Here is a 26,350-nt window from a genome sequence, read left to right on the forward strand (position 1 = left end):
TCTAATACCATCTACGTCAAATTGTTAATTCCATTGTCTACTGGAATTATAATTATAACGCGAATTGCCTAAGAATTTTTTTTCCGATTGTATCTAAAAAAAATATACACAGTGAATATTTGCCATGTACAATATTTGGAATAATTTTCAAAAGTATCTATTGCCTACAAAAAATGATTTTCAATGTACCAATATTCTTAATTATTTAATGAACATTATTAACCATCACTGATGAACAAGTACTAATAGAGCTATCAATCGAATGTGTATAGCTTATTATTATGTTGATTTCTTTTTGTCTGTTCTACGGACATTTAAATAAACTATTAAACTTTATTTATTTTATTTTTAGTGTAATGTATTTTAGTTAAATTTGTAACATTTTTGGATCACTATCATCACAAAGACATAAACTATATGGTTTTTTTGAATATTTGCTGTAAATACCGTTTAAAATTATTTTAGCCAAATTCCTATTAAAATATTATGATTTAAGAAGAATGTTGTCATTAAAGCAGCATAATTATTCACAACAGATGCGCTAATGTATTATTAAATAGCATGAAATAATGGGTAATTGATATCTATAACATAAATAAATAAATACAAGATATTATAATAGTATTGTGCTGTGCGAATCATGGTTACTAATCAGAAACCGGAAGGAAAGATATATTGTAATTTGTAGGGTATACAGGGTATATAGTAGGCCTTAAATTGCGGTGGCCGTTGTAAGTCATTTGGATGATATTAATTCAAAACCCTCAGGAAAATCGTGATGTCAATGTGAAATGTCCGAATTCTTGAACGTGTCTCCACGACGATTAATAAACATGAACAAATCGTAGTACGTTGACGCACAATAACATATTTATAGAAATGGTAGGTCAACTGAGTTTAAACAACCTCTAAATTTCAGAAAATTTGATATCTGTCAAAATCGTAAAATTAATTGATTTACTTATTTAACTAATTAAACTAATTTTATATTTATTTAAAGATTTTTAGACCGTATAGAGAAATACAATGTATGAAGAATTTAATACTAACATTAGGGATTATGTACTAAAGTTGTATCTTATATTGTAACTCTGAGAGACTATCAAAAAAAAAAAAAGTTTTTCGCGGCTTAGAAGTTTATTTTAGGATATTCGGATATTTTTATTATATAAATGTATATTGATCTACTAACCTAGTGTTTCCCAATCTATGGGTCGACAATCACCACCTATAATTACATTACACATGGAAATAATTTTAACAGAGAATTTATAAATGCCAAAATTATGTTTTATTTGATACCTCTACGTATTATAATAATGTGAAGTAGATACCAATATATCTTTAGTAAAGTTTGTTTTATATTTTTATCTTATCGGTATATTTGCTAATTATTGTCGATGTAGTATCGGTCAATTTTCCATATAGTTGAGCAATAAACAGTACATAGAGACTACGAGAGTATGTGCAAACGAAAAGTTTTAGCTTACTATTAGACACTCATTTTTAAATACTCAAATTGTATATAATGTATATTACCTATGTTTTAATTTTTCTAATGGATAAATTTATTGTTTGTAAAAACCACATCCGTTGATGCCAGTCAACCTGCAGTCCCATAGGGCAGTTCAGTACAATACAATTTTTTTAGTGTTGGTGGGGGTCACATAGCAAATAAGCAGTAAATTTATGGGTCGCCATTACAAAAATGTTGAGAAATACTGTATTAACCTATTAAATATGTATATATAAGTAAGAGACTTAAGATATTTCTCTCGGATCCAAACATCAAAATAACCGATTATTAAAACAATTTTTAATCGTCTATACGCTAAGTCTTAGCGGCTAAGATATTAAGTGATTTCAGGTATTATAATAATTAATTTCATGATACGTTTTAGATGTGATAAAGTGATTTTATAATTATAAGAAGAATAGTTTCGAAATTCCGCACGTTGCTCAGGTATTGGAAAACCCCCTCATTTCAACCCCCCTCAAAAAATGTTCTTAGATACGCCTCTACGGGTACGACGCTATTCCGAAAAGTGTTCTTTCGCAGCGACGAAAATAAACATCACGTACAAGAAGTATGTTTTCACAGAAATAATGCAATAATACCGTGTACGGGGTGTATGGGGTATACGGGGTGTATTACATGTATTGGGCGTGAGTGGCGTTTTTCGCGGACACGCTCGGAATTCTTAAATGAAACACTATATTATGATGCGCGTGTACACGCTGATTACGTGTGTGTATGTTCTGTTCTATCGTTGCAAATTTATTATACAATCGAAGCGTGTGGTAAACAACGGAGGCGGAGGCGGTGGCAGTTTACGCGAGCACCGCTTGTCTGGGTGTCTTGCTGGATACAAATCTGGCTAGTTTTTGGGTCGACTGATGCCCGTAAAACCCTCGTTAAAATAATCCCCTGGATTGTATGCCACTCTGCCGTCCCCTCCCCCGCACACAGAACGTACTCGCGCTCACCCCTGCCGAACGAACGTAAAACCGAAACACATAAAATACAGCGGGTAATAGATTTGTCGTACACACGAGCTCGGAGGGTCGACGGCGCGGCGGCTGCGTTACCCTCTGTCTCGACCTCCCCTCTCCCCACCACGCCGCCATGGTACAAAGACATTGGTATAAGTAAGTGCACATCGGATGACATTGTACAATGTTACGTTCTCTCGCGGTATACAATAGTATAATAATACGTACGATGTACCGCGACCGGAGCACAAAATGTATTATATTATGATGGCACGCGTGTCGTGCGCGTGCCCTTCCGGCCCAAACGGCAACGGAGAAGAACGATCGTTTACGCGGAGTGCACACACGATCGCGTACATTAATATTATATTTTTAATATTATTATTGTGTACGTCAGTATTTCTCAAACTTTCTTATCGTGGGCCCCCCCTAAATTTTAATTTGACACCATCAAGACCCCCTTAATCAAAATCATTAATTATTTTTCCTTAATTATATACTAAAATAAATATTTCACGACCCACCAGTAATATAGCCACGGCCTCCGGTTTGAGAAATACTGGTCTACATGGTGGATCTTAGGAGACTTAACGCAGATAACGCACGTGACCAATTCGAGGTGGCTAACGTCCGCTAAGAAAACTCTGTATGTAAGTGGCAAAGGCGCCGCTCGGACCATCGTGCACTTAGTACCTACCTATGTATTGCAAATAATTACAATAATATGTTAACATAATAACACAATATTGTTTTATGCGTCATGACAATACCTCGTTAACCTTACTAGGTGTCCAATACAGCTGAATATTGTAAACATTGCGTTTTCGAAATATTTTAGATCTTCGGTACAAACGACGTTTTTACGTATACATCCTGAATTTATTGTTTTGTAATTATTATTCAACTAAAAACGACGGAGATCGTAACATTATTATAACAATATAATGCAGTATAGGTAGTATAGGTACGCGCAATATATATTATGCGTAAAATATGTAAAGTGCGCGGTCCAAACGAGTGCGAAGAAATTTCCACGGTTTAGAGCTTGGTCCATTCTCTCTGTCTCTGTTTTCCTCTCTCTCAGATTTCGATAACGATCAATGTTCATGGTATTATATTTGTAATAATATAATATACGACAATGTCGCGCGTTTCGTTAAGTTTTCTCGAGGCTTTCTGCTCAAATATTATGTATCGATAACCGGCCGTCCGCTCACCACTTTCAAATTCTATCCTTTCAAATACACGCTCGTCCTTGGAACGATTCGACCACTATAAACTACCCAAACGTCATTAAACTTTCAGAGATTTATTCACGCACCGTCCCTGCAAAACATTGTATTCGTGACCACGATTAACTACACCATTATGCGTGCGATTATTAAATCCGGTACCGGTCATCACATTTCAATCGAAATAATGTGTCAAATGCTTCAAAACTCTAGAAAGCTACTATGTAATATTATTTCGATAAGCCGCAGGTTTCTCTCTCTCGACTGTATAATATTTTAATGATCACAAAGTTATGTCCATATTTAACCATTTCGGTTGTGTCAGCCGATCAAAACTACTGCGGACCATACTCGGATATTGTCCCTCGATGTCTATGTCCAAATAATTGTCAGCCGAGTTTTGACTTTCGAGGTATGCCGACTGACACTCGGTTATACAACACTCGACTACGACCTTAAGATACGTTTAATATTCATGATGATCGCATAGCCTATAAAGAAAAAAAAGCTAATCCGACCGGAATATATCTTCGACAGTTTTGTTGCATACGTGTGGTATACAATTATGCGTAATATTTACAAATATGATATTTTCGGTAAATTTATTGTTTATGTTAATAGTAGGTACATTATCATAATGCACCCGAAACGACTCTCTGTCGTTTCCTTTATCGCTTTTTTTTTTTATTTTTTTTTTTTTTTATTCATCGTATATATTATATTCACTGTATCCATTGTCGTTTCGGATTGTCATGTATCTCTGGTAAAAGTTTGTTCGCAAAAATAACGATCACCGCACCGTCCTCTGCAACTAAAACGGTGCATAGACAATAATACATACGCGCACGCACGCGCAAACGCTCACCCGCGTGGCTACGGGCCAAAGATAACTGGCTTAAAGCGTATATTTTCGAGTTCGCTCAGCCAACGGTTTGTACGTTAAAATAATATAAAGCGAGTAAACAAATAACTTGTCGGTAGTGAGACAGATAATAATTTGCCAAAGGAATTTAACTTTTTAGCAAAAAAACATATACTTCTAACAAAAACACGTGTTGTAATAAAACGAAACATCATGACCGTTTGATAAAGTTTCATTTCACTTTAATTTTAAGTAGATAGATATTATTATATCATTACTGTCTGCGGTGTAAATATTATAGAGGCCGATTTGGAGACAGACTCGTATGACTAACACAATAAACAAACGCGTGTTAGCGATGATCTCATATGGTTAGATATTACAACATAATCGTGTAGCACATTATAATATGATTCGTTTTGATGTGTTCGTTTAAACATGTGATAGGTAATAATAACAACGGGCGGGCACCAGCCAGTGTACTATTATTATAATTAAGTGTTAGAACCCGAATTTTCAGTTTTACGATTCTCATAGAAAAGGAAAATTTGATAATTATTTGGTTTTAAGGTTATTATAATGACTAAGGATGGGACTTTAATACCCTAAAAAATTTCAAAATGCGTTTAAAAAAATGAAAAAGTGACTCAAAAAACTTAGAAAATGCATTTAAATAATATTTATTAATGTTTAAAAATTTAAATGATGCTACAGTAAGTTGTATTTTTTTTAGTTTTTTTTTTTTTTTTTTTTTTTTTTTTAATATTATTATCTAATGTTACTTGTTTAGTTCTGTTGTACTTCTGATTTCTTAATCATCATTCAGCATTCTAAAATAATAATTAAAAAAAAAAAAAATATTGTTATTGACGATAACTTGTCGTGCTATATAATTTATTATTTGTACTGTTGACAGTTTGCCGAAAGTCTTTTATTAGTCACGATAATATATTTTTCATTTTATGAAAAAATTGTGAAAATGCTCTAAAAACTAAGAAAATAAACTAAAATTGTCAAAAATGCCCTAAAAATGCATTTAAGGTTAATTTTGTTTATAAATGCAAAAAAAAATATTACTTTAAAGTAATCAGTATCACCTAAAACAAATTGTATAATTACGGACCAACATTTCAAAATATCAAAAAAAAAAAAGATACCTTTGTATCAAAATCCCAGTCTCAATAATGACGATTCATATAAGTTTTCGAAAATAGTGGTTCGCATACCTAATCAAACGATTATGTTTGAAATGCAAAGTATATATATAGATCTTGTGAATAGACCGATAAAAATTATCCAAGTTACTATTATATCGTATATTATTATCGATAGTCTGGTAAAGCTATGCTCTGCAGTTTTCGTCGATCACAGGATACATAAATGATAAATCGTATTGTATATGACGACGACTGCTGAGACACTACCGCATTCGTATGTTTAATGTTTATACCTATATCGTGTATCGTAAAACCTACCCATAAGCGTTGTTTTATTTCTAAAATACGTCTTCAAATTTTATAACTTTTTTGTACGTTTCGATCCGGCGGCGGCGCCTCGACGGGCGTGCGACGTTTTTATGCGTTCCTTGCGACTTGTTTTATCGGCCGTCGAAATCGAAATTATGGCAATAAATATTTTATTGCTAAACCTTATATCGTACCAATCTACATGCTACAGAGGGTTACCGACAAAAGTACAGGGCCCACGTCGTCGGTTTTGTTCGTAATAATATCACGTGCTTTTGTGCGCATATGATATAGACATATTGAAAACGCAAAAAAAATGGGCTGTTTCTAGTTTCCTAATATTGAAAGTTTCCGTCATTATAGCTATACTTTCGTTTCTAATTCCAAATGGCAAGGAACAGATGAGAGTATAGTAACGGACTTTTAGAGCATAAAAATACTTCTTTCTTCGCATGATACTGAAAGTTTTTTTTTTTAGTGTCAGTGGATTTGGTTTAGTTTAAATAAATATCACGATAACAATATGTCTCGACTGTATTATTGTACTTTTTTCGTTCGGAAAACATTTTTTCTTTAATTTTCAATCTTTAGATGTTAATTTTTTTTTTTTTTGCACATTGGGCCCTAAAGAGCTTTTACCACAATGAATTACTGTTTGCAAGTATCGTCATCCTCTCCATCTGCACGCGATTTTATATCTATTATCATTTTAGTATATCTGTATATTGAATGAACAAGTAGGTTTGCAAGTTAATAATTTAAACGACATGAAATGTTTAATCAGTGTTGGTGTTATAAGACGGGAGATGGTATTCAGGGAGGAGAAGTGCAGGTGATAACCAATGTGACGAGCCCACTTTAAAATCCATTATAGCATTGCGAGATGTAGATATTATAAATATTATATAAATGGCACTCAAATATTGATTTTTATTCCCCCAAATGCATTGAAAATTTAACATTTAACCATCTTTTTTTGTAAAAATCAACATGCTCTTAAATGATATATATATATATATATATGTATAAAAAGTTTAGCTTTTTAATGCCCTCACTGATGACATTAAAGTGCCTATTACACAATACATATTATTTATATTCTTCTAATTATTATTTATTTATCATATTGTGTCGAATTTAATGAAAAATAAATATCATTAAATTATGTTGACTTATGCGAATCACTATAAAAAAAAAATAGTAAATTTATTCAAATTATTTCAATTGGATTATACAAATTTTTCGACTATTTTTCTATGTTATGCCTATTACATCATGTCCCAATGTAAGAAATATCTCCATCATAAGCGAGTTTAAAACCATCGAAGATAAAGATAAATGAAGTGTTGATATTTCCAAGATATTTTTGTTGTAAGTCACGTGTACATTGCGGTATTCGTCAAAAAGCTAAATGATTACAACACAACAGATTTCTCCTACTCGTCAAGATTTGTTTTTATATTGCAAACTTTTAATTTTAATTTTTATTATGTTAATTATAAATATAATATATTATTATGATCAATATAATCGAAATTTTTTTGATGACCAATAACTTTGTTAAATGATTTAATACGATTCAAGTATTTCGAATACCTACCTACATGCTATTAAAGTATTAGTACATTAAAATTATTAGCTTTATTATCGTGTTATAAAATAGGATTTATTTTTAAAAAAGGTTGTACTTAAAATAACGAAACTAAACCTATAATAAAAATGTATTCTATATTGTGTATAGGGTACCTTTATAAAATTTTATTAACAAACCGTGCTACTTTCAAAGCGTATTTCGCAGGATTAACAATCAATATTCTGTTTTTGTTATTTTAATCGGATTAATTTAATGTTATAAAATAATATCGTAGTCGGAAGCAGTGAATATATGCCATAACTTATTATTTTAAATTTACACGTCATGTTGGATGTTTGTAAAAATCAAGGCTCAAAAAACATAATATTTACAACGTTATATTTCGAGAGGAAAAATGATTGACAATTAAAACGTAATTAAAATGGAAAATGAAAAAAAATAAATTAACTTAAAATTTTGTAGGTAAATTTAAATTAAGATTTATTATATGCGATAGATGTATCAGCATTATTTTATTTTCGATAAGATATGGAAATTGATTTTAATATATTTTATAGTAAACAATATTGTGCATAAGTTTTTATACTTATATTTAAAACTATATAGTATTTTCGGTCATTCGGTAAATCTACAATCAATGAAGAAACGCCTTGAAAATTTTATTGATGATTTTAAATTTGAAGACGAATACTTATGAGTATGTATTTTTATTGTATTTTTAAATGAAATACAGTTTAAGGAAATCAATGATTGTTTTAAACTGAAATTGAAGAAATAGTGAAATGTTAAACGGTGTTATAATACATATAAAAAATGATGCTAAACGGAATTGTATAATAATATAATAACTTAGAGATGGGAAATATGTGGAACGCGTGCCAAAGTATGTACGTTGGTTGAATTTTAATGACACGAGAAAATATTTATATTTAATTGTATCTATATATTAAAATGTCTCGCGTTTGATAAAAAAAAAAAAAAAAGTGAACGAAATTCCTTATTATTTTTTTATAATTAAGTTCCTAATTATATAATTTTCGAAAGTTTGGATCTCACTTCTTGATATATTTTTAACACTGAAAAAAAATTGACACATTTTATTTATCATATTAATAGATGATATTATGTTTAAACATTCAAACGCAAAAGCGAAATAACGTTTAAATTTTAAATAACGTCAAAACATAAAACTATGATAATATTATTTGTGTTCTAATATTTATTTTTTAAACTTAAGTCCTTCTTTGTAATTTAGTGATTTGTTTATTTTTGAATAAAATACATTATTTAATTGCTATTGAAACAGAGTCGCAGTAGCATCTAGCAGAAATGTTTCCCAATACGCCTCGACTAATAGTGGATAACGGACTTTTAATATAAATAACAATAATTAATGTAATTTTTGCTTAATATATTGTTTGTAGAGATAAAAAGCAATAAAACGATATTGGAGAAATTATTTAAAATAAAAGTGATTTATTGAATAAATAACTATTAAAAACTTCTTTTTTTTTTTAAATTTAATATCATATTCAATTACTAATTTAAGGAAACATGTTCTATAAAAGTTAAAAATAAGCACGCATTTATACCATAGATAAAAAATCATTAGTAATGTATCCAAGACGAAATATATTTTAATGGTTTAATTATTTTCCCAGACCGAACTATTTTCGTAGTCCTTCACTGGTTTTTTAACGGATAACAAAATAAACAGCTAACACGGATTAAAGGTCTCTGGTGACGTGTCATCGAACATCGTGTATTAGTTTTTATTATTTGCACGGTTTTTACATTGTAAGTTCCACGAAAAATGTTATTAATAATTATTGCGATAAACTATTTCGGTAAAAAACAATCGCATACGAACATTTTATTTTCTGGGAAGGTTATACACAAACACTGTACAATGTATAATATTAAACGGATATAGAAAAAAATCACAAATTTTCCGGTGAACACAACATTTCGTACCTAACACAGGATAATACGTATTTATTTATTTTTTACGGTCGATTTTTCCACATTCTTCCTCTTCACTTTCCCAGTCTTGAGACGATTGTCGAAAACAACTGGACGGCTGCGCGGGAGTGGGTACCCTTTTCAAAACTGTCTTATTGGATCAACCGATTTTGTACGGTGAACGCGCGTGGGCCGTCGGACATTCTGCTAAATATAAATTTGGATTTCATCCAGGTAAGACGGCACAGCGCAGCGACGAGTCTGCCAAGTGGCGGATAATATTCAAATAAAATACGTATTATGATACAATATTAAAATATTAGGTACGTACGTCGTGCCACGGAGTTCCCGCAGTCATACGTCACACGCGGTTGTTCGTCGTTGCGGTCGCTGTGCCGTAATATCATTATTGTTTTGCGGATTGCGTTAAATCGGTACGGGGAAAAAAAAACACGACCTTGTTAATCATTGCATTGCAATAATAGTATAAAAAATCGAAATACGAAAATCGCGAACGGACGGCATATTATTGTCAAAACGTCACGGTGCCATAATAATAATAATATCATAATATGTATAACGTTTTCCAAAGTTAGCCGAGTGTCGTCGTTTAGTATGTAGCTTAACAGGTACACGTACATTACGGTCCGGATAACCTCGAGTGTTGTGGGTGCGTCAAATTTCCATCGGAGCTGTGGCGGTGAATTTAATTTTCCTTTTCCCGAAAGCGTTGGTTTCACCGAAACTCGCTTTGTCCGCGCGATAACAATACTACTTTGGAATTATATTACACACTGTTGTCAGAATTTTACCGTCTCAAAAGTACGATACATTCCGCAATAAGTGACGTAATAATTATATCAAGTCGCAGTGGTTAACCGTACGCGAGACATCGCCGCATAGTATTTCGTCGTAGACGATCACATCATCATGTCTTGGTTTTTTTCGGCCGACGATGACGAGGAGGACGAAAACCTGCTCTTTAGCCCCGCGCTCATGGCCCGGAGGGCCAGTGAGAGTTGGATTGATACACCACCAATACAGGTATTTTTAAAAAGGATTTTTTTCGAAATTGTTTTGTTTTTTCATCAACGATATTATTAACGCGAACAGCAGTCATCGTATCGTCGAAATATTGTCGTCACGCCGACGTCGCATCGCTAGCTTCTTTAGACCATATTGTAATATTACAGTGTATTATTGCGGACGTCACGCAAGACCTTGGTCGGTTTTTAGAACTTTTGGTCGGCGTTCAAAGTGTAGGCAGGTACGTAGGCAGTTTTACGCGCTCATTTCGCTCGTTGTTCCGATAACCTATAATTTCGTACAAACCGACACGGTCTGTATACAATTACACGCAGAAACTATTAAAGTCTATTATACTAGCGTAAACGCGAGACCTCAGTAAGCGTCTTACCGGACAATTCTTGAAAAACTGATTCCATTTTTAGATTAAGTTAGTAAATTACACGTTTCCAACAATGAATACCATTGAAAAATCTTATATGATTTTTCCAGACTTATTAGTATTACCGATTGCAAATATGATTACACTCAGTTTAAGTTAAACTCAAATTCAATTAACTATAGTGGCTTTACAGTATAGTGATTTCAAACACTCAATTATTTTATAAAATTTAACTTTAGGACCAATTATTAACCAATTACTATTTTAATCACCGAGGGAAAGTGACAGCGATGATTTTTATCTCTTGTCCGAAAATTATCTAATGACTAAAACTACAATATTATTAATGTTAGCTTAAGCTTACAATAATATCTAATTTTTTTAATGTACACCGTATATTATTTTTTTTTTTTGTATCTACATAATCATTTATATTAGGTGTTTACATTCTGCATAGTATTTATATAATTTAACACTAAAACTTAATAGAATAATAAAATATATGTATCATAATTTTCAATAATTTCTGTATAATATTAAACTTTTATAATTTTTCTTATTTTTCTAATATCACAAAGATCGGGTTGTTTATTTAAACCACATTTCAAGTGTATTTTTTCTATCACTTCAACTGCTACATTATATTATTTTTAGTAATTATAATTAAATCAGCTTTCTATTTAAAAAAAAAAAAAAAATATTAAATTTTTATTAATTAACAAATACAATAATACATAGATTAACTTTAAAATTTAATACATAAAAAGTATTATATTTATTTTAATTAAACGGTTTTCTTATATTAGCTACGAATAGTGTTCATAATGTTATTTATAAGTTAGGTATAGTAAATTATACACCATAATCTAAAAATTATAAAAACTAATAAAAAAAAATATCATTTTTTAAAATATTTTCATTAGCAGAATTTTTTTTTTTTTTTTTGGTATCAGTGATCTTGGATAACCAATTTTGAGAAAATTTTATGTATGCCTTATACAGTTCAGAGGTACAGTTTTAAGCTTAAGTTTTATCTAAGTCGTATTCCCCCTCAAAGCCAAAAAATAATTAACTATCTGCAAGTATACAATAATATTATTTAATATTATATCTCATTTACCATAATTACATTACACAAGTATGATTTTGAAGTGTACACAAAAGGGGGTCCTAAACAAATATTAAATTGATTATTGCAGGACTTTACCTATATTTAAATAGTATATGTCTGATGTAAATATATATGTAATATTAACAATTTTATCAACAAACCAATTAGGTTTAAAATATCGATTAGGATTAACTTAAACCTTAATTTAAGAAAAGTTTAAAGTTTTAAAAATCAAAATGTTTCAAATGTTTTCTTATATCGGAGTTATAAAGCCTCAAACCAGAAAATGTCTGGGGTATAGAAATTGGTTTTTAAATAAACAATAGTATTTTGTGTAGAAGGATAATGTGGCAAGTACGTGCTTATTACTATCAAATAAATAATGCACCTATTTACATTTAGGTTTTTTTATTATTTAATGAGATTTATCTTAAGCGCTTCGTCGCTGTTATATTAGCGTCATTATTATGGAATTTTTGTCCGTTATACAAATTTTGTCCAAATATTCAAAAGAGGGTGTTAATTATTAATATTCATTAACAAACACTGACAAGCGTCTAGTGGTTATCAACGTCGTTTCAATGTTTTTAATTTATTCATAAAAAGCCGTATCGCATAAATACATTATACAATATTATAATTACGTAATCCAATGGCAGAATATTAATATTTGATATTATCACCACCATCATCATCATTATTATTATTAATGTTATTTATGATATTATTATTGGTTTATCAGCGGGAAACAATTATTTAATACTCTTAGTCACGTTTTTAAGTGTTGTACATACATGGAATGAATTTGAAATCAGCCAGACGGACAACGATCAATTTCATTGGTGTAATATATTTATAGCGTTTATTTCTTTATTTATTTATTTTTTTTTGTTTTTGGTTGGAGAGGATAGGTAAATTGAGTCTAGTCCCCTATATTATCATTAAAATAATAAGGATTTTGAAATGTTCTTATTTCAATTATTGAATGAGAAATGCCCTATTTTATAAATAAATATATTATTGTTAACAAACTAAATAATAATATTTATATCACAATATATATTATTATGGTATACAGAATTAATAAGGTTTTTTATCGACATAATACTACATAAATACGTTATAATATTACCAGTTACTGTTATAGCACGTAATATATCATACTTTATACATACAAAGTGATTTACCATACATGTTGATTTCTTATTTTCTTTAATATTATACTTAAAGTATTTATTTTAAAATTTATGATGTTTTTTGTACTGTTTTTATTTAAAAAAATGTCATTATGTGGAGATTAAAACTTCTATTTTATAAATTAGAACCCCCTCCCCTTTTTTATAGTAAATTATTTAATAAATAATTTTTCTGAAAACTCTAATGTATTTAAACAAAAATTCAAGTGAGTAATTTTGAGTTATTTAATTTTGTTTTCTAAGAATAATATATTTATGAAAATGAATTCGGAAAACCAATCTATTAACATTCGTTTTATATAAAAATGGTTTGTGTATTTATAATACACATGAGATCTAATATAACGTATATTTTATATTTTTGTAAAACCCTTTATTAGAAATATTAACTTCAATATGATAACTTAAAAAGTATTCATTCGAATTTTAAATTAAGTATATCAATGTTGAAAAAAAAAGTAATTCAACAAATAATAAAAAGTGGAGGAGGTTTCTCGTTTAAAAAAAATAGAAATTTTTATCTATGACGATAGGATACTCCTTAAGTAATACGAAAAATCATGAAAACTTGAAAATGGCCTTAAAGTATATATGTTTTTACATTCCAAATATTAAGCTTATATTTATGTATTATAAAAAAAAAAAATTATCTTTGAAATGGTGATTGGTGTTAATATTATGGTAAACATAATTAAATTGACCAATAGACAATATTATTATCACATAAATTAAATTGTTTTTGTTATGAATCTACTATCGTAATATTTGTTTTTAGTTTTCATTGATTTTTACATATTTTTATTAATTGTTGCTAAAATAGTTCTGGGTTGTTTAGAGCCAATAAAGGTTCTCTACTCCAGTTTTATTCTGAGTATATTCGCAAGCAGAATTCATCATGAAATTGTAAAAGTATATTATTAGTTATGATATTATAATATAAACTTCTTTGTAACATTCTCTTTATTATTATTTATTATCAAGTACACTTGTTGTACTGCGTAGTATACTTACTCCCATTCAATATTAACCAGCGGTAGACTAGTTGAATGAAATTATTATTATTATTATTTAGCAATACGTAATATATATATTTATATGAATATGCATTGAATAGTATGCCTGATTCAATGTCGTTGTTATAAACTCAACGGTTGTCAAGGGTCTAAGTTTTTCTCTTCACCGACTCAATTATTCACCTATTATATACTTATAAAAAAAAAAAAAAAAACAACTCTGTACTTGAGATTAGAATTGTACAACAAACGATAATAACTAGGAAGTGATTGTCTCTCGAATCCCTTTGCAGCGTCATCACCACCAAGGTCTGTACATAACAAAGATATTATATTATGCTAAAAAATTATATGCCGTGACCATTATTCGCATCTCTCGTTTTGTCTCGTACTTACAATACTGTAAGGAGACAGCTTACTAAGTATTATAGTGCATTGTTCTGCTGCAAGGAAACGAAGTGTGCGAAAATCATATGCGCTCAATAATGAGACCAGCCATTTCATCTGTTGATCAAATAATATGTATATCGTCCTCTTTCTACGATTTAAATTTTACAATTGTATTATGATCAGTCTGAAGATACTTATTATAAATTATAGTATATAATTAATATACGAGGTGATTAATTGACCATGCTCATTGTTCGCTCTATTTTTCTTCATAAATGATGCAGTTATTAAAAATCTGATTTTTGGTCATTTTAAATCTACTTAAGACTGTTCTTCAATATTTATGAAATTTGTTCGTGCAACTTGTGGCGTCTCCTGTGGAAATACAAACTTATATTTTTTTTTAATGAAAACTTCTACTTTTCACTGTAATTTATTTAGTTGATAATTTTTTTGATGAATTTAATTAATAACTCATACGAGTAGGTTTCTTGTTACTTTATTTTAGTCTACGATAATGGGTTTCAAAAATATGGGTCTATCGAGTAATTTGAAATTGTTAATAATTTATGCAGATCAGAACAATACTTATAATTTATAAAAAGATCCAAATATAATAAATACTAGATCAGATATTACATCTATTTTATATTTTTGTGATCAAATCTGTTAGGACTACTTTCATTAAAACCATAATTTAAATACTTATCTTTATAATTTTAATTTTGTTACGTTTACATTTTCAGAAAATTTATCTGCTAAATAATTAACTGTAAAAAGAGGATTCTTATTTTAAAAATAAAAATTGTATCACCATAGTCTTTTGAAAATTCCCTAGTTAATACAAAAAAAAAAAAAAAATCTTAAGAATTTTAAGATATTATTTTGAAGTTAATTTTAAAATTTTATAAATCATTATTTAATACATTTTTTACACTAAATGAAAAAATGAAGGTAATATGCTTAGTGAATCATACTGTCTATTATCGTGCACAAAAATAGTTTAACTTTTTTTGGGAGAGAGAGAGAGAAGATTGTATTATATAATTATTGAGTTTAGGAATAGCCAAAAAATTGTAGTAAATATAACATGGCAAATTAATGTATGCATACTAATAATATTTAAAGGTCTTAATTACATTTTTCGCAAAAAAAAAAAAAAAAACGACAATTATTTTTGTCATTTATAGCCTATCTAAATAAAGTACCACAAACGTTTAATTTAAATGCAATTTTAAACCCAATTATTTCGATCGAAAATTGTAGAAAAAATGGCATTTACTCAGTACTGAATCAATAAGCTTCAGATAGCTTGGAGAGAATTGGCAATTTTAACATATTGTATTGGCTTCTATGTGTTTATAATAAGATTTTGCTTGCTGAGAAAAAATGCATGTTGTATATTATTACGTATAAACAGAATAATTCTATTTGCATTTGTATACGACAATGATATAGTACGTTAAATTATATTTTTATCAATTGTGTTTCTCATCTGTCCGCCCTTTCGCCATACAATACCCGATCTAGTCTTTTAATCGAAGGACCTTGGAGAAATGTAAAGCAGAGATGAGATTTATTGTATTTTACGCGCATACATTCTCAACCCGAAAGGAAAAATTCAAAATAAAAACCATCTTGCCGATATATGAAAATGACGATATCACGTGTGTAGATAGTATTAATATTATTTATAATTTATTATTAGTTAAATCGTTAAAATATCTGAGTGCATTTATATCAACCATTATTATTTTTTCTATTAAACAATAATATCATATAATGTAGCTGCGTAGTTTATTATTTTTGTTATAGCCACGATGTCTTCTTAACAGAGTGGAGATAATACATATAAGTCATTAGTATTTTACTGGCAAGAATAAAATACCACATTAAACCGTTTTTATTTCCTCTGAAACGATCGTAACGAATGACAACCTAATGTGCGCACATTTAAAAATCAACTTTCAGATGACGAATACAATGAGATTTATAAATATAATGTAAATTTAGGAATTTGGTGTATATAATATAGCATGTTATTATACGTATAATAATATATGTTGCCTTGGAAAAAAACATAGCATGTTGGCTGTTCCACATACCTATCAAACATAAAATCGTAATATTATATCCATCGCGATAGAGCTGCATATTTCCACGAGACATATACCTACCGAATTCGAAAAATATATTTACATTTGTGGCTAATAGAGTTGACGACGGAGTACATATTATTCTCTCGGCGACTCAATAAAAATCGAATCACGCAATAAATATAATATACAACACAACAGAACTAAAGAAAAACGTAAAACTTTTAACTTCTGAATTTTGCTCTTCGGAGTTTACTCGGCACAAAACGAATTATTAATTTATTATACATATACCGGCGTCACGCCGGTGTCCTACATTTTGATTTCGAACATTAAATTCTAAATCAATACACTAATAATAATTATTATAAAAATAAGATTTCGTAACTGCTCATGGAATACAAAAGGGTTTATCCGATGTCATAATTACAATTAATATGATTAGGTCTGTTTATAAAAATATGTTATTACTGAAATGCGTAAGAATAATAATTATTATTTTGTCGTTAAGTAGTTTTAACAATTGTCTACCTATTTAAGTTGTTCTTTTATTGTCCAGATGTAGTTTAAAACAAATTTATAAGGTTTCCCTTTTAAATTAATCATTTTATTAGATTAAAATAATGACATAACTAGGTATATCATATGGGTTATCTCATTTTGGTCAAAAATTTGTTTGAAAAAATATGACTTTAGTAATGAATCATTGCATTTTAAAAGGGTTTAACAATCAATACCGATTAATTTATGTACATATGAACCCTTGTAAATCTAATAAAACCAAATCCTATGTCCTCGGGAAAAATTAATTACGATTGGTTAAATATAACGATGAATAATGTACTCATAATTATTACGGTATGTCGTGATCTAACTGCAGATCGTTCCGCAAAAACATGAAACACCCAATGTTTTTATACATATATTTTATTGTATATATACATATTTATTAGGATGGTACTAATAAATATTTTTAATTTTTTTTTAGTTTTCTTATGTTAAAAATGTTATTTAAATATAATGAAAAATGATAAATTTTATCATTTCGCTTTTTTTTTTACATTTGGATTTTGTAATAGAAATGTGTTTATTAAACTATTTTTAAATGTCTTTTGATTTATATTGGGCTCAGATTTTAAAAATTATTTAAATAATGCAACATATGGTCTATTAGATTGGATCGTTAAATAATCAAATACTTAACCTACTAAAATTTCACTAATATTATACCTATAGGTCAATTTCAACAAAACTTATTTTAATTTTTTTTTCTAATAACACATAAGCGCCCTTTGTTAACTCTCCTATATTGCTAGTATTTGTGTCAAAACATAAATTGAATATGACTTGACAAGTCCCAGTTGTTAAGAAGATCATAAACTGCCTCGTCTATTATTATCTCAGCACTTTTTAATAATTGTAGAACACTTAAAAGTTTCAAATTTTCTTTTCCGGAAAGAAAAAACAGCTTGACGATCTACGTGTTCTGTTTTTGTCAGGATTAGTAGGATTTTTCCATCCCAATGAATTTGCCAGAGAGCCATAGGGATCAGAGGCACATTTTATGTCTGATACAATTCTTTCTCTATGTTGACGCTGAGTTCTTCGTATTGATTATCTATTTACAGAAATGTCAGTTAAATCTTACCCAACCAATTGAGCAACAGCTGCTAATATAAATGTTCTATTTCTCTGTCCAACGCTGATATCAAAGCGGAGTTAACTACATTTTTGCTCATTTCTTTGGAAAAGTTAACTTTTAAACAGCCTTATAAACTTCAAATACGTATATTGTATAGACACAGATAGTAGGTATTAGATATACAGACGTTATAACGCACAATTTAAAATGTAATTGTCTTGAGCAACTTTGAAATATTATTTGATTTGCACTAAACTTTCAATAAAGTATTTTTACACTAAATGAAACAATATTAAATCATGAGATGTGAAAAAAAAAAACATCACATTTATAAACGAGTGTCACTCTGTTATATATTTATATTGATCACATTGACAATCTGATATTATAAGAAAAAAAACATGGTTGTGGACAAGACATAGACATCGTTAAAAACGCCATTTATGCTATTTATAATGTAAATAGCTAATCAATATCATGTATCCTTATGAGTGACATTTTACACGGTTGAGTGGGTTACCATATTATTATATGTCTAGGTAATATAATATTATTAACGTCAAAATAAACACTGTATGTAGTAAGTACATGTATATAATGTACCTATTAAATTTCTAATTATATTATTTTCATAATACACATTTTATGATACCAATATGTTTGATAGAGGTATTTTATACGCCAGGGACCATTGTGATGCCGAATGGTGTTGGCAGGTTGCTGCTGATCGAAAAATAATAATTTTATATTTGTACCAATTAGGGTGAGCAGTAACGTTCGTGTAAGTGTATAATATGACCGAACCGTCCAAAGTTTTACAATAGGTATATTTATGTAAATCGTGCCAGTTTGTTGTTATGTAGGTACCTGCCTAACATATACGAATCGAGCAAAACTCGAGAGATTTATATCTGGTGAATCACAAACAGTTATTGTAAACACGGTATCGGAGTCAAAATGTAATGGGACAATGATTTAAATAAAATATATTTTTAATCTAATGGACTTACGACAAAACATTTGCATAACAACACGAAATATAAAATAATATTTTAAAGTATAAAATAGATAGTTTACTTTGATTTTGTGTATTATACTATTATGGACTATGGTTACATATTAACAGGTTCAGTTGTTTTTTTCAATTTCAAAGATTTGATATTTTAGTAACTCACTTGATATTTTAATCAAACTTTTATTTGTGTCGTTCAGTATTTGAGTCTCTTAACACATCTGTAATTCCAATAGCCTTTATATATACTCCTCTAAAATCCATCGTTTGTAATATTGTATATCATCATTGGTAAATTTATTTAAGCAAAACATAACGTACGAAAACTCATAGTGTATTATGAATATAAAAATTGGGACTTGACTAATAAACAACTATTAACACTAAATTACGACTATAAATATTATTAATCACGTAATAATAATTAATATATTAAATTGCGTTGGGATATTGTGTAGAGTTTGAAATAACTTTATATAATTTTCGCCGAAAAAACTAATTAGCAAACAATTTAGTTTTTTCATCAGTTTAAAAAAAAAAAACTTGGCTAAACAACTTTGCTGAAAACCGTTTTTACTGTATAATAATATTATAATCGCTTTTATGATTAATATGATATTACGCGCTCTATGGTCTATAGGTTGCCGAAACAGTATAAAATATATATTTTCGAGAAATTTTGTATTGATCGTGTTTAATTTTTTTTTTCACTATTAGTCGTGGTTTGCTGTCACTTTTGATTTTGTCCACGCACAGAGGTTACATAACTTATTATACGTCCATTGCTGTCACTGTAAACTCTGTAAGTTGTAAAGTGCTTTTATTTAAACGTGAATCGGATCACTCAATATATTTTACAAAAAGATTCTTAGTTATAAGCGTGACTTGTTGAAACATTAAAATTTATTACATCTGGGTTAAAAAAAAAAATATACGGGTTTAGGTATATGTTATGAAATAATAAAATAATCATAGGTTAAAACTCGAAGATCAAAAGTTTATTTAATTCAAGTACAAAAGTGAAACCAGAGAATTTCGGGATTTATGCAAAATTTAAAGTTTTATAAATTATTTAAAAAAAAAATTTAAATTATTTAAATGTTTTGATTTTAAAAGTTTGCGTGCTGTTTATCATAATAATTTATAATTTATGTAAATCGCATGTTTTTTTTTTTTTTTTAAACAAGAAAAATTGCAACTATATGGTTACCGCTAATAATGTGCATGCATAATTATATAAGTACAGTCAAATTGTTGATTTGATGACAAAATAAAAAATATATCATTTTTATACATATTGAATAAAAATAAGCTGTTTACATATTTACTCTATTGAAATACTTTTGATATTTTGAATATAACATAAATTATGCATACATTTATTAATTATGTTAAAAAATAAAATATCAATCTTACCACTCAGAATCTTAAATTCAAAGTAAATTTTAATTTAAAAAAATGACTGAGAGTTATTATCATTTAAATAAAATATTTAGACGTTAGAAATATAACATACACCATTCAAGAAAGTTGACAAGTAGTACAAACTAGGGGCAAATCGTGTTAGTACCTATATATTATTAATAATTATAATTATTATTACATTGAAAATCACGAAATTTATATAAAAATACTAATAATAAGTTACATATAATACCGAATTATTATGCGATTAATACACTCATTATCAGTATTATTTATTATTATTTCCAACGTGTTTAAAAAATCAATTCTTTAAATTTATTATTGAAGTATCTATAATAATATACTGTCGCGAAGTCGATGAGATTTATATTTTGTACAGTTTTATAACATGATAGTAATTGGATGAACCTAATATACTTATTTTATATTTTATTTTCTTTAAAAAATCTAGTAAAAATCCCTTGTGTCCAACCTGACTTACACTGAAAAATGGGTATGTAGTGGTCGTTGGTGTATCAGTACATTAGGCGCAGTGAGTGAGGACAATTAATATATCGCCGCATGATCTGACTGCAAGTACGGATTTTATACTATTGTAACAACTTAAAACCAATAATGTATAATCTTAAATAAAAAGTCATTTGAGCATAACACATGAAACTAAAACGAAAATCACTAAATTGTTGTTCTTTTACTTTGAGAAACCTACTACGCTCTAAAGTGCTTCTTAAAACTGAAATTCTGATATGTATAAATTAATTAATTTTAAGAGTATCTATAACATACGGTATCCAACATTAAACTATAGCCAAAGAATTAAAAATGAATAATCGTAATCAGTTATTACGCTTAATTCATTTTCGCATTATCATATGTGAACCTTGATTTGATAGCAATAACTCTGTACACAACGACTTAAAAATACCAAAACTTCTTGAAGTAAATATCCACACATCCATAAAATACACCCAATTCCATTTATTTCCAATTATCAATTTCTATTTGATCTAATCAATCCTCTACACTACTTAAAACGCAACTGTCAAAGAAACTCCTATCTAATAAAACTTTTACTTATTGTGTTGTACCCGTATGTAGATTGCTGACATATTATTTTATGATAATAATATTCATAAAAAAATTCGGTATTTTCCATGTAAAGGAAAATTTATGAATCATAGGTATATATTATGTTTTTGAAGTTTTTGCTGTAAATTTAAGTATCTTATGTTAGGTTAAATATCTTAAATCTTTCTCTAAAATAAATTCTGGCTTAAAATGTGTATATAAAAAATAAAAAAACGTGTCCATGTATTTTTAGTATTTTTATACTGATTTAAGAATAACTTTTGTGGAACCTTGTATTAAGTCTTCATGAATTTTGGCCTAGTAAATATTTTTTCATTGGCATTTATAAAGAAGAAACTAATAAAATTAAAAATTTTCATGCCAATAAACAAAAAATATAATACAGATATTTGATGAAAATTTCAAATAATTACGGTTATTTATTTTCGAGTTACATCAAAAAAATAAAATTGATTTAGTCGAAAATAGGATTTCAGTAGAAATCTTTGTGTTTCTTCAATTGATTGTTTGTTTTTTCGGATTGTTAAAATAAGTACAGAGAATTTTTAAGTTTGACCTCTCTTAAGTAAAAGTATACTCAATTAGGTATCCGAAACTTTCTCAATTTGAAAATCAAAGCCTTTTATCGACAACCTTTCTTGTACTCGTCACAAAAAAAAAAATTAAATACATCATAATATAATCGCTTTGTTCATCGCTCCCCTTAGAATATGAGTTACCCTTGCTGAGATGTTTATTACCTTTCATTTTTATGTTTTATGAAATGTATTTCAGTACTAAAATCATATTATAAGCAGTAATAGTTTATGTGAATTAACATATTTAAATTAATTTTTATATTATTTCATTACTATACAACATTCATCAACCATAGGACCTTTTTTTAATATAATTTCTTGTATTTAATTTGTATTATATTACCTAAATATAGTATTAAACCTCTTAAAAAACTCCTAGTAAGAATTTATCTTTTTAAAAACGTTTAAAATTTATAAGTATTTATTTATTTTATAAAGTGGGAAGTAATGCATGCAAACTACACATGCATTTTTTGAAATGAGCTAACTTGAATTATACACTAAATAATAACTTTGGATTTTGAAAACAGTGATAAATGTAGTTATAAAAATAATAAATATTTATAATATAATATTATATAATCATACAATGTATTTAAAAAATATAATATGTACTCGTATATTATTTATTATGTTTTCTAAATTTATATCACAAACCAATAATTTAAATAAGTTAAACTTTTTGATTTTTACGTTTTATGAGAAATAATACAATATAAATATAAATGTAATCATAATATATTAATTTCATGATTGTTAATCTTGTTTAAAATTTAACAACTACTTTGTTTTATGTTTTTTGAATTAACCATAATTAATTATAGCGACTATAGTATATTAAAATTTCTCACAACTAATGGTAAAGATGGACGAAATAATAGGATATTACAACGGTATATTAATTACAGTGGTCAATATATTAACGACTGATGAGTGGCGCTAAATAAATAAACAAATTTGGACGACATTTAGTTAATATGAAGTACGATTTGATATTACGTTATTGTGTAGGTAGTCGGTTTATTATAATGGTTGTCTGTGTCTGTGGTTGATCTTTACTCTTTAATTCTGGCCATCATTGAAAATCATTCATTAATATAAATAAATATTGAAGTTTAAAGTTTCAAATCGATCTTTTGAACAATTCGATATTTTTAAAAAGCGCTTTTTGAATCGAGCCCACGTAATACTGTACGTGCACAATTGTCCGATCGATTGTGATATGTAAATATTCATAGACAGTGATTTATGTGATGCATCAGCGGCGGAAACTAAAGGGTTTTTCAATTTTCTGATCGCAATATTATTACAATAACTTCTGTCGAATCTGTTGCCAAAATAGTGGTCAGACAAGTTAGTACACTCGCAAAGCGCCAACGCTCGCTGCTGAGTACGGACTTTTCGATGGTTATATTAATATGTTAAGAGGATTACTTAAGTGCTCTCTCCAATGGCGGTAGCACGCTAAACGTTGAAACGATGAAAGTGTCGGGATTATGATGATAAACGGTTGCCTCCGTTTGCATATCCGAATACCTTCGCACACCGTCGCGTCGTTTTTACCTATGCACTTATAATACTTATTACCATCCGGTCCCAATTATTTTTCATCGTCCCATCAACTGAACACTGGGACCTACGTACATTCCGAACTCGTTATTACAATCATATATTATTTTACGTCAAACATTACCGACACGACAATACATTATGGCTCCCTCCCCAAATTAACTTCTTTACGTGCGAGAGCGAACGCCCCGAAAAAATTGAATAAATAGAGTTATGTTGTAGATCGTCAAAAATTAATTCGATTCGAAAACCGTTTCAACAGTTTGTATGTTGCACATCGATCAGTCAATCAAATTACTACTAGTTTGACGTGTCACACGGTTGTTGAAACATATTTTTTGACAACGTTGAATCATTTTTTGATACTTTGAATATTTGATAAATTATGTGCAACTTTATTACGTTTGACGTGATTTAGTATACATTAACCCCTATTTATTATTTAAGTATCAAACGCAATTTTTTTGTCAGTGGCTGCGAGTTCAATGAGACGGGTATACATAGCAACCTAGCTCCTATGACATTTTTTCAGTTTTATTTTTATTTTCTCCACCGAGCCGATAAAGTATTTTGATAACTTTCAACTTTAATTTTTGAAGTACCCATGAAGTAGTAATTGGAAGAGGTATAGCACACCAACATTTTTAAAATTCTAAATATTGGATGGTTAATTGCTTATATAAAAAATACTATTTATTATTAAACGGCTTGAATTTATTTTGTTGAATTTATAATCAGGCAAATGTGATTTCATAATTTCGGCCATAGAGGTGTGTGTAATCTTTTTTTTCGTTTTTTAGCACTACTTGCATTATAATAAATTTTTTTATTTATATCAACAGTTATTATTTTGTTCTTTTATAATAGTAACATTTTTGATACAATAATTTATATTTTTACGGGTCAAGTCATATCAGCTAGTTATTATAGGTTTTGGGTAAGTTTTGAAAATACGTAATTAAATCACCCGGATAGAAAACCTTAACGAATATTTTTTTTTTTTTTTACAGCAAGGTCGAATATATTATGATTTAATCTGAACAATTTGGCTTGGCTGAATCAGTTTTCGAAATTACCTATTTGGTATATTATATATTACATCATAGTTCGTTATACGGTACAATAAAAAACCAGCTATAATATATACGATGCCGCAGGATTATAAAATTGAAAAACTCTGTTGTTATGCTCGTTTTAGTAGTGTATACTAAAAGTAGACATAGTCAATAAGTACGTTAAAGTCTATTGTTCTAAAATTATTTTAGAACATTTGAAGGTTTTACATAAGAAAACATACGAGGCTTTAAGGTTTACTCTCCAAACCTTTTTATTATTATTGAATATCATTACATATTGTTTGTTGACTCAGCCATAAATGAAGTGTTTTTGAAGAAAAACGCCGGAAAACATTTCAATATTTACAATTATTCAAAACACCCGTAGAAACCCAAAGATATAGACAAACTCCAATTCTATTTGAATTTAACTGTGGTGAACGGTATCGTCGATCATGTTTCAAGTATCTATCTAGCTTTGTAATTTCATAAACTGCGACAGTGAGAAAATCGAATTCAATATATTTGAACAATATTTCATTTTGCGCTGTTATAACGATTGAATATAACCTAAATGAGCTATTTACAACTAAAAACGAAACTACTGTAAAACTAAAAAAAATATATAAACACATAATAAACACACATCATTGTAAAATTAATATATTCCTCGTTGATTTGGAATGGAATCCACCGTAATTCGCAGATAACGAATAAAGAGTGTCGTCGAATTATAATAATTGATGGTGTAAAACGTTTTATTCGTCGTAATTAAATATCACCCATGAACATCCCTTGACGAATTTAACCACTTTATACACTTATTATGTTGGCTTAAATTTTAAACGTTTCATAACAACCGTGGTTATAATCTAATATATATTAATTTTGCAGTTGATGCTATTATTATTATTGATCCGTGCCCGCGCAACTCGACATTTAAAGTAAAAAATATTACCGTAAAATGTGTGAGACAAAATTTAGAGTGCTGTGCAGACGTCTGAGTTTTAGAAATTTTAGTAAATCGTTTTTTTTTTTTTGATGTTAAAAACACTTATCGTAGTAATAACTTAATATCCATCTTTTATAAATTATGTGTTTCTATTTACTTTTCAATTGTAATCAACAGTATCTACGGTGTGTCTTATGTAAATATG

General features: G+C 28.6%; 1 protein-coding gene across 2 annotated transcripts in view; it reads left to right on the forward strand.

Moving 5' to 3' along the window:
* LOC112595360 (junctophilin-2) overlaps positions 1–26,350 on the forward strand; it is a 170,224-nt gene that overhangs the window by 101,622 nt on the left and 42,252 nt on the right. Inside the window, exon 1 of one of the 2 annotated variants that reach the window (XM_025340518.1) lies at positions 9,929–10,653. The exons of the other annotated variant lie outside the window; for it this stretch is intronic. Coding sequence (XP_025196303.1) covers positions 10,540–10,653 — 114 coding nt within the window. The 5' untranslated portion in view covers positions 9,929–10,539. Of the gene's footprint in view, positions 1–9,928; positions 10,654–26,350 lie in introns of those variants that run through there. 2 annotated transcript variants of the gene reach the window in all.

The sequence above is a fragment of the Melanaphis sacchari genome, unplaced genomic scaffold (assembly GCF_002803265.2).
Source record: "Melanaphis sacchari strain LSU unplaced genomic scaffold, SCAv2.0 Contig26_pilon_pilon, whole genome shotgun sequence".
Classification (NCBI taxonomy): domain Eukaryota; kingdom Metazoa; phylum Arthropoda; class Insecta; order Hemiptera; family Aphididae; genus Melanaphis; species Melanaphis sacchari.